Source organism: Chrysoperla carnea, chromosome 1, assembly GCF_905475395.1.
Source record: "Chrysoperla carnea chromosome 1, inChrCarn1.1, whole genome shotgun sequence".
In the NCBI taxonomy this organism is placed as follows: domain Eukaryota; kingdom Metazoa; phylum Arthropoda; class Insecta; order Neuroptera; family Chrysopidae; genus Chrysoperla; species Chrysoperla carnea.
The window spans coordinates 24,710,494-24,725,674 of NC_058337.1; the positions used below are offsets into that span (position 1 = coordinate 24,710,494).

The 15,181-nt window shown below is 27.1% G+C and overlaps 1 protein-coding gene across 7 annotated transcripts in view; it reads left to right on the forward strand.

Moving 5' to 3' along the window:
• LOC123305000 (protein lap4) overlaps positions 1–15,181 on the forward strand; it is a 236,780-nt gene that overhangs the window by 195,280 nt on the left and 26,319 nt on the right. For all 7 annotated transcript variants that reach the window (XM_044886588.1, XM_044886589.1, XM_044886584.1 and 4 more), the window contains one exon: positions 14,223–14,956. In XM_044886588.1, the coding sequence (XP_044742523.1) occupies positions 14,223–14,956 (734 nt within the window). The remainder of the gene's footprint in view (positions 1–14,222; positions 14,957–15,181) is intronic.

The window sequence follows — 15,181 nt, forward strand, 5'->3', positions numbered from 1 at the left end:
TATTTTTAGAGTATTGATAGTTGAAGACAGATGTCTATATTAAAACTGACTTGATACACAAAATTTATTACGAGAATACGTCGCGGTGTACATTCGAGTTAAAAATAACACATTATTTGACTAAAAGGCATGAAAAATATTATCGTGCTTATAGTCTAAAACATTTTTATAATATGGTACGAAGACGATAAGGAAAATTAAAAAAAATATTTTAATTATTTTTTTTTAAATAATCGATTTTTTCAATTCTAAAAAAATACATAAAGTTAAACTGTTTCTCCTGTAGACAACGTGACTAACGGAAAATAATTTTTTTTATTAATTTTGAAATTTGTAACATATATTTTTGTCTACTTTTGGGGTGTATTTGTTTTTTTAGATGTTTTCATTTGTGAAATTAAGGGTAGAAATTATTGGTTGAAGATATTTATATGCTAATAATGAAATACTGATAAAGACAATTTACACAATGTGTATTTAATTTAATTGAATTTATTTAATTTACTCTAAATTGGAAATTGAAAATTGGTCTGTCGAATCTATTATTTAAAAGATGACAGTTTATGTAGGCCACGCCGATTTGAAATTCCGCCAATTTTGCTTTTTTCAATAATTTATTTGAAAATCGATAAAAAATATACAAGCATTTGAAAAGAAAAATAATCTTAATTTTTTAATATTTTCGTATATTGTATATTTTTAACAATTACATAAAAAATTTTTATTTTGCGTGCGATTAAAAATAAATTTTTTTTCTCTTCCGGTTAAAATAAATTTCCGGTTAAAATTCATTGGTTGTATTATTGTATAGATTACAACGTCATTTTACAAAGCATTTAAAACTGGTTCTTTAAAAAAGTTGGCAACCCCTTTTATAAAAAAAAAATGGGGTGTCTGAAAATACTTCCTGAACAAAAAGCAGTTGTTTTTACCAGGTCTGCCATTTGGGAGGAAATATGAGAATTCGAATTTTTTCTAAGGGGTCTAGGTTTTCGCATGTACCAAAAAAGATTAAATTTTTGATTTGTGAATGTTAATTTAAATTTATTAATTTTTCCCGAATTTTCTATGATTTCTAAATATCATTAACTTATCTATGGTTCAACTTAGAATAAAAACTCTTAATTTATACAAAATTATCTTTTTGTATACCTAACTTTACTTTCCAACATGAAAGCACTTGTCTCCTGATTTGGCCTGTTTCTTCACAGATTCAGAATAATGTTAGCTGTGAGATCCCGAATTTGCAGAATCTTTGATCAGCTGAAAAATCATAATTTGGTCATAATTTGGAACTAAGGCATTAATTATTCTGTGTTTTAAACGGTCAAAATTTCTGAAACTCTGGGATTTAATTGTGAGCCCTATTTTTAGTCTGTGAACAAATATTCGTTAAATTATGTCAAAAAGTGCGTTTTCCATAGTTTTAGCATAGGAACTGCAAATATCATGCTGGAAATACCTTAAGGCGATTGTTTCCCTATAGTATTGTAAAAAAGTTTTGGTTTATATGCACGGTACATACATATAAACCAAAGACATGCTTTGTAGTCAAGTAATATGTTACTTTTAGCTTTACAATACCACGCAACTACAAAAATATATAATATATTTTGTGCAAGTGATGCTTATAAATTTGATAATATAGATATCTCTCTTCAATCATGAATACTCTAACTATAGTCGTCTCTGTTTATCAAATGATGGATCTTCGATGACCTCATAATTAAATTAAAATTTTGTTTTTATATCATTGACAACCTTATATTTTTATGGTATTATTAAAAACTACAAGTTTGTCTTAATGTTTTAGATAGTTTGTTATCACTCTCTAGATTTTTTTATATAGAAATACCCAATTGAAAAGGATAACCCATATGATTCACCATTTTTTCAGTCAGTCAACTTTGAATAGCAAAATAATAATAAAAGGCCCGATGACCTAGGAATTTTTTGCGATTCAAAAAATGTATTTATAAAGTTTTATTGAAATCCCTAGTATTATTCAATCCTTGCATATTTCCTTAATAAGAAATGTATTTCTATATAATAAAGCAATAAAACATTTTTTTCTTTTTTTGGAGATACAAAGCTTTTTATTCTAAGGCGAGGATGGAATAGTTACTTGTAAATACAATGCTGGTAATAAAAATAAAAACTTAATTTATTGCATAAAATCGATATCATTGTTTTCTATTGCACATATTACACATTCGGAAAATTTACAACATAAGAAAATAAAATTTACAAGTAATTTACTTTTTGAGCATCCTTTAAATACTCATTAACTACTTAAATATAAAATAATTAATACCTACTTAATTTAACAATAATTACAGATAGGTAAAAAAATATATCTTAAATTAGATATTAAAATAAAAAAACGTATTAAATGATGTAATTAAATTCAAAAATAAATATGTCATTAATTAAAACTATTATCAAATTAATAACAATATAATCACGAGTGAATCACTTAAATCATATAATTAAATGGTCAAATAAGCATATAAAATTAATTTTTTTTGGTTGATAAAAGTGTAAATAGGTGCAAATGTTGTGTTGTAAACATAAATTTTACCTCTTTAATAATAAACACATATGACATCATCATCTGTTATAACATTGGTATTTCATTCAAAAGGTAAATAAATAATCAAAATCATGTATGTTGTTGTAATCGTGATATTGCAAACTCAATCTTTATTTACAGATTGTTTTTACCTCAGTGTTTTTTAGTAGTTCTAGTTTGATATTTCGTTTTGTTTGTGTGATATATTCTTTATTTTAGTGATTAATATTAAATATTGATTATGGTGTTAATTTGAAATAAAATTTTGTATTTGTTTACATGTTTTAAATTTTCTGTTTGAATGGCGACAATTGTTCATAATACAATTAATTCAACCAGACAACGATGGTTTCGTGGTGGTAATATTTATTATTTGTGGTTTTTTTTTTATTTTTTTAATTATTTATCTATCTATATAATTTTATCGATTTTCTTTGTTTTAAATGTTTTTTAAATAAAGTTAAATGTTTTGTGTAAAATATAAGTGGGTTTCTTCGATGAGTGATTTTTTATGTTTTATTTAGATTAGTAGATTTTTCTAAATTAGAAAATATGAAAAATCGTTTTGGTGGGGATGTGAACATATGTAAGAATGTTTTTTTTCTGCTATCAATGATTTGCAAGTGATAAGTATATTTTAATTTTACCCATTCATGATTTTCGTAACATTATCAACGGTGTCGGTAAAATTTTTCAGACATCATTATTAAAGGGAAAATAAAATCCGTAATATTAGTATTACCAGAAAAATAAAATGATTTTCTCTGAATTATCCGGGTAGTTCGTAATCTTAGTATTAAAAAGAAAATAAAATGATTTTCTCTGAATTATCCGGATAATCCGTAATCTTAGTATTAAAAAGGATACTAAAATTATTTTCTCTGAATTATCCGGGTAGTTCGTAATCTTAGTATTAAAAGGAAAATAAAATGATTTTCTCTGAATTATCCGGGTAATCCGTAATCTTAGTATTATAAAAGATAATAAAATTATCTTCACTGAATTATCCGGGTAGTTCGGATTTTTAAACTTTTCTAATTTGTTAAAAATAATGCAAGCACTTATATTCAACATTATACAGGGTATTTCAACAATTAACTCAGTGAATTGTTTATTTTCACTTGTTTTCCATGTCAATATTATTTACGAAGAGTATTCGCCCGAGTAGCGAAAAATTTATGTTGGCTAATTAGCGGACCCTGTGCGTACTTAAGGATCGAGAATAATTTGAAACTATTTTATTTGTATTTTTCAAGAATCGTTTGGAGTTTTTATTCAAGTTTTAATTGTAGCTTTTTGAACTTTAATACTACTACAAATTGATTGTGTGAGTAAAAACATGCACTTAGATACGTCATCAAACTACCATGTAAGAAACACGTGTCTACATCAGTTGGTGATTGATCAACAGCAAATATAAAAAAATTTACAATTGTAAATATTAAATAAGTACTTATATCTATGAAATTATCAAACCAATTCGGGAAATTCCCTATATAATTATTGGAAAATCTCGATTCTACTATCTTTTAGTTTAAAAAAACGCGTTGAAATCAGTCTATTCGTTTGGGAGCTATGAAGCCTCAAACTCATTGCTAGAATGAAAAAACTGATGTGCTTGCTTCGAACTTCTCTCTGCATTAATTTTATCAAAAAATATCGTATGACCTGTGAAACTCTTTTTTTGTTGTGTCTAATATTTTCATGACTTATTTGTCAAATTAAGTAGACAAAGAAGTTGTTTCATTAGTAGTTCTGGTTCATAAAATCAGAAATGAGTAATGATATAGTATGAATTCTGCACCGAATATAGACTTAAAGACAACTCATTGTTAGATTAAAAAAACTGGCAAATATCTTTTAATGATTCCTTAGTCTCCAAATCCAGATAGAAAACATCTGTGGTTCGAATCCGGGTTTCGTTATAAAATATTTGTCTACTATAATATTTTACTTATTTAATAATAAATATTAAGCCCATATGACAACATTCCCTGTTATGAGATTGATATTTCATTTAAAAGGTAAATAAATAATCAAAATCATACACCTATGTAAATTTGTTATGATCGTGACATTCGTTGCGTGCAGAATCGAATTCAGCGCCACTAGTGGAAATATTTATAATTTCTATATCGTTTAATTATATAACTCGAGTTAAAATGTTAAGTTTGTATCAACAATACAAATAATATTGCCTGTATTTTTGAATAATGTTATTATTTATTTATTAATATAGGCAATTTTATTACATAAATGATCATTTTGTTAAAACTCAAATTAATAATATAACAAATGAAAACAAACAATTGACTGAGTTAATTGTTGAAATACCATGTATAGACAGTGTTCATTACATTGTCACATTACACATATCTCAATGTCAAAAAAAATGCTCGTTTTAAAACATTCTAAGTGTTACTATTATAACATAACATATGATGAGTACGCTTAGAATGTTTTAACTATGGCATTTTTTTTGACAGTGAGTATACATACATGTCACACATATATAACTGATACTCTCATATAATACATACTCCCTCACGAGAAAACAGTGATGTTTACGAAAAAATGTTCCAAACAAAAGTTTTTTATTTTTTTATAAGGAACATTTTTTATCTATCTCTAACGGTTTACAAGATGAGTCCTACGGACCCAAGACCCAATCGACTTATGTTGCTCATTTACGAACTAACCCTCCATTTTTACGTGCTAAGCACGCTGTAAAAATTTTAGACAAAAGTGAGTCGTTTTAAATTTACCCAAGTGGGGGTATCAAATAAAAGGGCATAATGTGTACATTAAAAAACTGTAAGTTGCATGAAACTCTCTTTAGCCATTTAAAAGTTGTGAACTCTTTTATCGGGGGTTTATCAAATTTCATAAAATTTACTAGATATTTCTCATCTATTTCTATGCAACCATAACGTCTTACAGCCAAGCGTGGTACGGTACAGCTATATATTATAAATGTAAAGTGAGTTTCTGTGTTTGGATTCATAATAAAGACTATTTCGAGTGTTTGGGAAGGCGATAAGTGAGAGCAAGGGAGGAGAAGGTTTTTACTTTTAGAATGGAAATTGACCAACAAAGCGGGCGGGTATCATGCAAGTTCTTCATAATAACACAATTAAATCAACCAGACAACGATGGTTTCATGGTGGTAATATTTGTTATTTGTGGTTTTATTTTTTTATAAAGTTTAATCGCATTTCTTATTTTTTCTTTGTTTTAAAAATAATAAAATGAAGATAAATGGTGTTAAATAAAAGTTGTTTTATAATAATATATAAGATGAGTGATTTTCTAGTTTTTATTTAAGATTGCTAGCAAATTGTCTGTATTAAAATGAATAATCGTTATAGTGGGAGTGTAAACACATATAGAAGTAAGGAATTTTGAATTGTGCCTTTTACTATCAGTGATTTACGGATAATTGTACTGTAGAGTCTTCATAATCGGAAACGACCAGTAATCGGAACACTTTTGCCCGTCGCAGGGTTGCCAGGTTTTTTTTCGGCTCGTCACCGATCCGTAGCGCTAAAGTCGCCGCGATTAATTCAACTAGTAAAAATGAAATAAATTTTTTTTTCAATTCTGTTTTATCAAGAATTATAGAATTATTATCATTATTATTATTCAACAAATTTTTAAATACGTATCGCAACTCAAAATAATATAGCCATTTATAGCCATTTATTTAAAAAAAAAATAATTGGAAAAAAATTTCCATTTCATTGTTTAATTTCAAAAGTCACCCATCGGCGACGAGTCGCCTTCAATAAAATTTTAATCGCCGAGCATTGTCAAAAGTAGCCTAAAAGGCGATAAGTCGCCCTATCTGGCAACCCTGGCCCGTCCGCACTTTCCACATCGCTCTCAACTAATACTCAAAGATGATATTGTTTTTTTATATATACATGTAACATTATTCATTGTTATGATTAAAAAAACATAATAGCTTCACAATAACATGTGTTTAATGCTGTGTATACAGTCTCGCTTAAACACATACATTCCAATGCTGGCTTTATTTTATTTATGAATTTTTACATATATTTTCAGTAATCAGACATCCCTGGTTTTTATGCAGTCTCGATTATCGAAACTCAACTGTAAATGCTATTATTTAAAGTCATTGTTATGAAGGTTTTAATTTCTCTACCGTTTAAAGGTAGTTTACAGATTCAATAATTTAATTTTACATAATTTTTCCCGCTTTTGAAAAATCCGATCAAAAAAAGGATTATAAATGTGACGAAATTTTCTTTTTTTAAACGATTTGAAATATTTGTTACAATAACGCTCACAGAATTAGGCAAAATTACGATATATTTTTAAGTCGCATTTCCTTCGAAAGCTGACGATTTTCGAAAAAATGGTTTCGATGAAAAATTTTTGTCTTTTTATGAGGATCAACTCAAAAAATTCAATTTGGCTTCTGGTCTTTAAATATTTTTTCACTAATTGAGATATTTATTAAAAATACACCTCTATTTGTGTACATTTTAAATTTAACACAAGGTCGCTGGAAAAAATGTTATCAGTTGGTTATTATCAGATTAAACACGTGTTTTGAAATATTTAATTTACACCTACATTTAAAAGAAATTCCGAAATACAACACAAAAATCGCTTTTCACACACTGATTTCAATTATATGGAAATGTTTCAAAAATTTACCAAAAAAAAAATTGTTATATTTCTGATCAAAGCTTTTGTTTGAAGAAAGATAAACAGGAAAGTTCATGTAGGACAAGTAATTAAATAATTTCTCACTTCCTCAGTGTACATCGTAATAAACAAACACATACATATACATAAAACATGTATATTTTATACAATACAATACACGCATACATACAACATTTGTTCTAACCTAATTTGCGCCCTCTCGGGTAAAAAGTGTTGTTTACGAAACAAAGTTTCAAACAATAGTTGTTTATTTTTTTATAAAGAACATTTTTTACTATAAACTTTTGTTCTATCTCTAACGGTTTGCAAGATGGGTCCTACGGACCCAAGACCCTATTAACCTATGTTGCTCATTATCGAACTCAACCTCAATTTTTACGTTTTAAGTACGCTATAAAAATTTCAGCTCGACATCTCTTTTCGGTTTTTAGTTATTGTGATACCAGGCGGACAGACAGACAATCGGAAATGAACTAATTAGGTGATTTTATGAACACCTTTACCAAAATTTTGTTCGTATCATCAATATTAAGCGTTACAAACTTGGGGCTAAACTTAATATACTATGATATATTTATTTTTGGTATAAAAATAGGGGAAAAAATTCAAAACATGTTCATGTTCATATATACATACACTTTTTGTCACATCAGGCGTGTTATTGTACGTAATACTTAGACTTCGTATGTATACGATATATATACTTATAAGTTGTTTTTATAAGTTAGTACCAAACAATTATTCATAAATTTATATACATTTTGTTAAAATTAATCCCCTTCACGATCTACAATAAAAATTGGGAAGGAAGAAGTGTCTTTGTTTCTCACTTTAAGGGGTTATACAGAAAAAGTCGGTACCTGGCAGGTTTGGATGTATTACATTTCTGGGGGTGATCGGGTAGGAAACGGCTTATTTTTATTTATTAATCAACTACTTTTGTGCATCATTCAATTAATTTAAAAAAATAAAAATGATGAGTAAAAATTAAAACGTAATATGTACCTTCATTATGACATGCATGACTGTAATTAATTGTAGAGAAAATTGAAAAATTATTATGCAGTTTTAAAATTCATTACACGTATGTAAAATTATACAAAACAAATTACCAAACAGAAAAAAAAAACTTTCTTTGGTAATAAAAATAAAATGACAAAAATGATGTCATTCTATTTTTTTCTTTTTAAATAAACAGACACTGTAACTAAAATTTCATAGTATTGAAAAAAATAATAATTACAAAATTTTGATTCGTCTCTCAAAAGTATACAAATTTTCAAATATTTTATTAATATTTTTTCCTAATGGTTTTTCTTATCATTCAAATTTTTATAGCATGAATCAATTATTTTTACTGGAATATTTTGAAATATTATTATTAATTTATTATTAAATTGGTGTAAGTCATAGGAAGAATAAATAAATATATCAATCATAATTTTCTTAGACTTGAACATGAATCAAAATTGTAAAGCGACAATTTAAGGGGTTAGTATATTCGAAAAATTTTAAGATTCATCAATAGTTTTATACACAGGATGATTTTTAAAAATGTTTCTACACTTAAATTTCGAAAAAGGAAATGGATAATCATAAAACTCGAAAAAATTTATCGGCTTATTTGTAGGTGGAATGAAAATTCAGTTTTTTAAAAGTACGGGAATGTTTTCATGGTTTTCACAGAGATCAACGTTGTTTTTGTTTTTTTTTTTTTTAAATGATAACACATATCTTACGTAAAAGATTGTTCTTTGTTGGAAAACAATAACTTTTGTTTGATAATTTCTTTTCTAGATCTCAATTTTCGATATTTGATTTTACATTTGCAAAAATAGAAATTGATAAAAAATTTTCGGAGAAAAGTTACTAATTTTTCGATAAAAAAATAAGTGGTACGATCAGTATTTTTCAAGATTTCTTGATAATCGCTCCAAAACAGAAGCTTTTCGTACACGCTTTTGGAAATAATTAAAAAAAACTATACATCGAGTCGTTAAATGAATCCGATTTTTCTATTGTTTAGATCAAAATTACCCTAAATATCAAGTTTTATAAAATTTGGAAACAAAAATATTGTCGTTATTTTTTCGATTTTTTTATCTCTTAAGAAAATAGTAAAAATGATGTGCACAAAAATATGTTCTAATCAAATTTGTCAATGGAGATGTTGACTTAATTTTTTTTTAATTAAACAAAGAGGAAAATATCGACTAGGGGCGTCATTGCACGATATAGTTATAAAATGATATTTTTCAAAAAAGAGACAGAAAACAATCTTTGAATGGCTAACTTCTTCATTTTTTAATCAATTTTAATTTAACTTTCAAATTTTGTTATTGTATCAAGTCTACTTTTACAATTTTATGGGTAATATGGTAAATTCGACATCAGGAAACTACCCTATTGGAGGTGTGGTTGTTGTTTATAATCTGGGATGTTCCCTATAATCGTATACAAAAACCAAAATCTCGGAGCAATTTTCGTTTAAAATGCTTAGGAAAAATTTTGAGTGTTTATTAATTATATGAAAACAAACTTTATAGTTATTTTTATAGCTCGTTTCACGAAAAAAAGAAAGAATTAAATACTGATGTACTGGTTAGGTTTTAAATCTGTGTATGTATACTGCAGTAATGTGTAAGTTTACACGTTAAATTACTATTATTTTATATTATAAATCAAAAATTATATATTATTAAATAAGCAAAAAATGTCGAGTATATAATATATAAATAGAGTATCTCGACCCCATTTCAGTCAATGAATGACAAATTGCTGCTGTTAAAATATTAATAGCGGAAGGAAAAAATAAATGCCTCAGGAAAATCTAAAATTTTATTCTGTTTCCTTCTGTAGGTCACTTAAATTTAATGATCAGGTAGTTTAATAAACAGGAAGAAAGTCAATTTGCTGAGACCGCAAAAAAAAAAATACAGAATAGAGTGGTTCTTTTGCCACTTCAAATTTTCAAATTTTTTAGTAAATAAATGTAGTTTAATCAAATTGATGTTTTGTGCAATTTCATTCAATTTGCCGAAAAAAGGTAATACAATCGTTATAGCCAACCACATAAAAACATGCTGCTATATTCGTGAACAGTGTACAATACTAAGACATTGTATGTATACATATAATCAATACACTTTCGTTAATAAAAAAATAAAGTTTTAAATATTTACTTATGAAAATTATACTTTCAGGGAGATTTGGTAGTTTGTGGTGAAAATGTAAAAATAGCTCGAAGTTTCGAAACTCGGGCTAGAAATAAGTCCAGTTCATCAGTAAAAAATTATATGAGTCTGCGCCAATTGAAACCGTACTTACCTATGTTTAATGTACACTCATACCTGATATCTGTGATAAAATAGTCCACGCTTTAAGCATATATTATGCATTTAATATCAACAATATGTGATGAATATTATATTAATCAGTGATTGTTCTTTTTTTTTTCAAAATTATTCAATAAAATAGTTTTGTGGATTCTTTAAATGATTGTTTTATTGATTTATTAATATTTTTTATTAATATTTGCGATAACGATTTAGTGTATCATAATTATTATAACTTGTGTCATCAAAACAATTAATTGTTATCTTTATCAGCATATATTTATTTTATTGTTTTTAAAATAACAATTAATGTGTATTGTTTATTATAAAAAAGTGTTTTGTTTTTAATTTATATGTGCATTGTTATTGTTGTTATTTAATTTCCAGTTTTGTAATTAAATCTGCAATTATTAATTGTGATATTTAGTTCGTATTTATAGTGTGTTTTTTTTTTCAAATCATTTAAATTTTGATAAATCTTTATAATAGAAATGTGATATATTTTTTAAATTAATTTTTTCAAATATTAAATATAATTTTTCTCTATACATAATCTACAACTTAGGCCTCTATCACGAGCGTTGACATTTATGAATTTCAATTTCAACGCACGTTTTTCAGCGCTATTTAACATTGTGTAATTCTAGCGAAAATCTGTAAAACGTGCATTTAAATCGATGCGTGTGAGACAGAAATCATAGAAAGGCTCACAGGGACTCGATATCCAAAATTTACATTAAGTATGGGCTACCTGATTCCCAAAACTTTATTTTAAAATTAAAAAAAGCTCGAGAATTAAAATGTTATACAAATTTACATTGATGATTAGTTTAATAAAGTTTTGAAAATTACTCCAGAACTGAGAATATCTTTATCTATTTATAGAACTTTTAAAAAAAATTGGCTTAAATAGAAAATAAGGAAAATTGAAAAAAATTCATTTTTTTAAATGTTTTCATTCGCTTACATAGAATCAGATATCTGGATGACTATCAGACGTTCGTGGAGTAATTTCTGTTGCTAAACTCGCATCAGATCCTATGCTTTCTAAAGAATGCCAAACTGGAGAAGCTAAAAGATTTTTCACGTTTCAGAGCTAAAAATTTGGTAAAAACAGTACCTACCGAACTCGAACGAATAAAACGTCCGGCCTAGAAAGTAGTTTGTAAAGATATTTAAATTTCTCTATAAAAATAAGTTTTTTTAGTTGAGGAAATAATACTTTTGAGGTCGGAATTTAAAAGTACACTGATTTTTGAAAAAGGAAGTTTAAAAAAATTGGTTTTCTAATAAAATATTTGATCAAAACCACTCGATAATTTTTGATAACAAAATTTTAATCTAAAAAAAGGACGAGGTTAGGTGAAAAAGTTCATATAACAAAAATCAAACCATTTTCATGTTAATATTTTTGTTTCAAATTTCGTCATTCCATGTTTCGAAATTGGAAAGTCTCAGAACATATTTTTCTATGAGCTTTTTTAAATTGTAATCGATGAAAAGAATCTCGCATTAAATTTTTTGCAATATTAATATATATGGATATTTTACAATCACATTTATCTGTTTTCTGTTCTTCGGTATATAACTAAATTATTTAAAACTGTGCATTAAATGTGCAATACATAAAAAATTTCATAAAAAAAATCGTTACTCACCTCAATTAATAATTTAAAAAATGTAAATACACAACAAAACTCGACATATCCATTATTATTTTTAAAAAAATCTATATCAACTATTTCCTCACGATTAAAAAAATTATGTATATAAAAAAAATTAATTACTCACGCTTTTGGCTTGATAAAACCAAAACACCATTCACCGACAGTTAGCACATCTTCGTTTATCAAAAGAAACAAAAAAAAATTAGGTCTTGGATAAATTTTTATGATAGTTTTTTAGTGGGTTACACGCGCTTTGCGTATTTTGTAATAAAAATCCAACACTAAATATTAATGCATCATAAAATTGGAATTTGTTGTTTTGGATGACTGAAAATTTTTATCTTTTATTTACCTGTGTGTTTTTGATAACATACTTTATCATATTGATATTTAATTTTATTGTAACACTCACTGAACGGTGTAATGGTTTTTTATTAATCATGAAAAATACAATTTTCTCCCAGAAAAATTATAGTGTAATTTAATAATGGTCGATATTTCATGTTAAAAGTGTTATGTGAAAATGATAAAATTACGTTTGAAAATTTTAAATCAAAATGAAGATAAAAAGACGAATAAAAAATTGAAAAAATCATCTCAATCATTAACACAAAAACATAAAAGAAGTTTAAGTTTAACAAATATTCATAATAATTCAAGCCCAACAAATTCACCATCGGTTGTACAAAAACATTATTCGACGTATGAACGTCAAAAGAAACGAGTTAGCTTTCAAGAAAAAGGTTTTTCTATTATGTAACAATCACTAAAAAAATGGTGTCTTAATTTATTTTTAAATAGTGTAAATTCTTTGAATAATTTTAAAAAAGTTCAAGGCGAGTACAAGAAGACAATTTTTGCTACGATATTGTTTAATAAATGTCTATATTGTAATAATTTCATCAAGTTAGTTCAGAGTTGCCGTTAAAAACCGTTAAAAAAGTTCTCCCGTTTATCAAGGACAATTTCAAATCGATAAAGTAAACGATATAATCGCAGTGCTTGAAATTCAAATGTAACTTTAACCATTCTTATCTGGAAAACAGCTTTTCTTTATACATATTTTTTTCCACCAATGAATATTTAAGAGGAGAGAGAAAAAATTAGAAAGTTTCACGCCAATCAAATAATGATTTCACGCCATTGAAAAATGTATATAGAACCGTCTTAAGAAGGAGTTAGGATGATGATGGTAAAATAGTCGTTCTCCCATTTGGAGTCCGAACAGAGTGCCAGTTTTAGTTTAAAAAAAAAATAAATCATATGTCGTAAAACCATAGGCAATTCAGATTTAGAAGTGAAGTTCGGTTAAATGATTTAATTGTAAAATAAATAAAAATTATTTAATTGTTAAAAAAACCTACTATCTTTTTTATTACATTTTTTTATAAATACAACAAAATATATGTAATAAAAAAAAGACAGGCGGTTTCTTAAGACTTAACACATTTCATTCAGTTTCATTGCTAAATCTGAATTGCCTGTAATGAGTACGAGGTTTAATCGGCGATTGATTACGTTTAACATTAGGCCACAACTGCTCCTCAGGCTCAATGTGTTTGTCGAACAGATTAGAACAATGTAATAAAATGAATAATAAATATCTTTGTCATAGTTATTGCCTTCTGTCCAAAACTATATTTCTGAAAAAATTCGTGGCTTTTCAAACCATTAATATCGAAGAAAACATCACTCAGAACACTTTTGACATGATTGTACCATAAAACATTTTGTGCCACTTGTAAGTCCGTATTATTATTAAAATTAATTTTCCATAAATCCTTCTAACAATTTTAAGGACACGGTAGTGCCAAAATTTTGTTTGCAGCATCAATACTTGTACTTGCTTAACCGTTTCAACTGTTTTTAAAATTATTCAAAGAATTTTTAAGGAATTTTTTCTAAAAAGAAATTTTATTAAAATATTTGCAATATTTGTTTGTTTCATAGGTGACATTGAACCAACAATAGAATTAAGAGAAGAAAAATATGAAATACATATAGCTCGAACACAATCAGGTCTTGGGCTCTCTATAGCTGGGGGTCATGGCTCGACACCGTTTAAAGGTGACGATGAGGGTATATTCATATCCCGGGTGACAGAAGGTGGTCCTGCTGATTTAGCAGGACTTAAGGTGGGCGATAAGGTGCTCTCTGTAAATGGTATCTCCGTAGTTGATGTTGATCATTATGATGCTGTTGAGGTGCTAAAAGCTTCTGGAGATACGCTTGTGCTAGTCATTAGTAGAGAAGTGACACGATTAGTTCCTGTTATAAATAATTCACGTGACACATCTGCATCACCAACAAATTATCAACGACCAGATTCAGCATGTTCAAGTTTAGGACCCAGTCGTGCGGCTAGTGCTACTTCACATGCATCGGTGCTTACATCTGGTTTTGAAAGTTCAGGAAATGATCGTTTACCGCCAACAACCGCTACGATAGTCAATCAAAAAAATATTCCAGAACCATTACCGCCAATTAATAATTTAATACCACAAAAAGTGATGATACACACGACGCTGATTCGAGATCAACATGGTTTAGGATTCAGTATAGCGGGTGGAAAAGGTTCACCACCATTTAAAGATAATTCAGACGCCATATTTATATCACGAATTACAGAGGGAGGTGTTGCACATAAGGATGGAAAACTGCAAGTTGGCGATAAAGTTAAAAGTGTAAGTTTAAAAAAAACTTTATTTTTTTCTAAAATAATTATTAGTGTTAGTTTAGCTTAGGTTAGATTTGAGCAGCAGTTAGAATTTAGACAGTCGGTACTATGCTCCCACAAAAAAAGATTTCTCAAAAATTTTGTTTAAAAAATTGTTTTCTAATTTTTTATTTTTTCGTTTACAAGTTTTAGAAATTGATAAATTTCCAGAAAAACTATTTTTTGCCCTTTA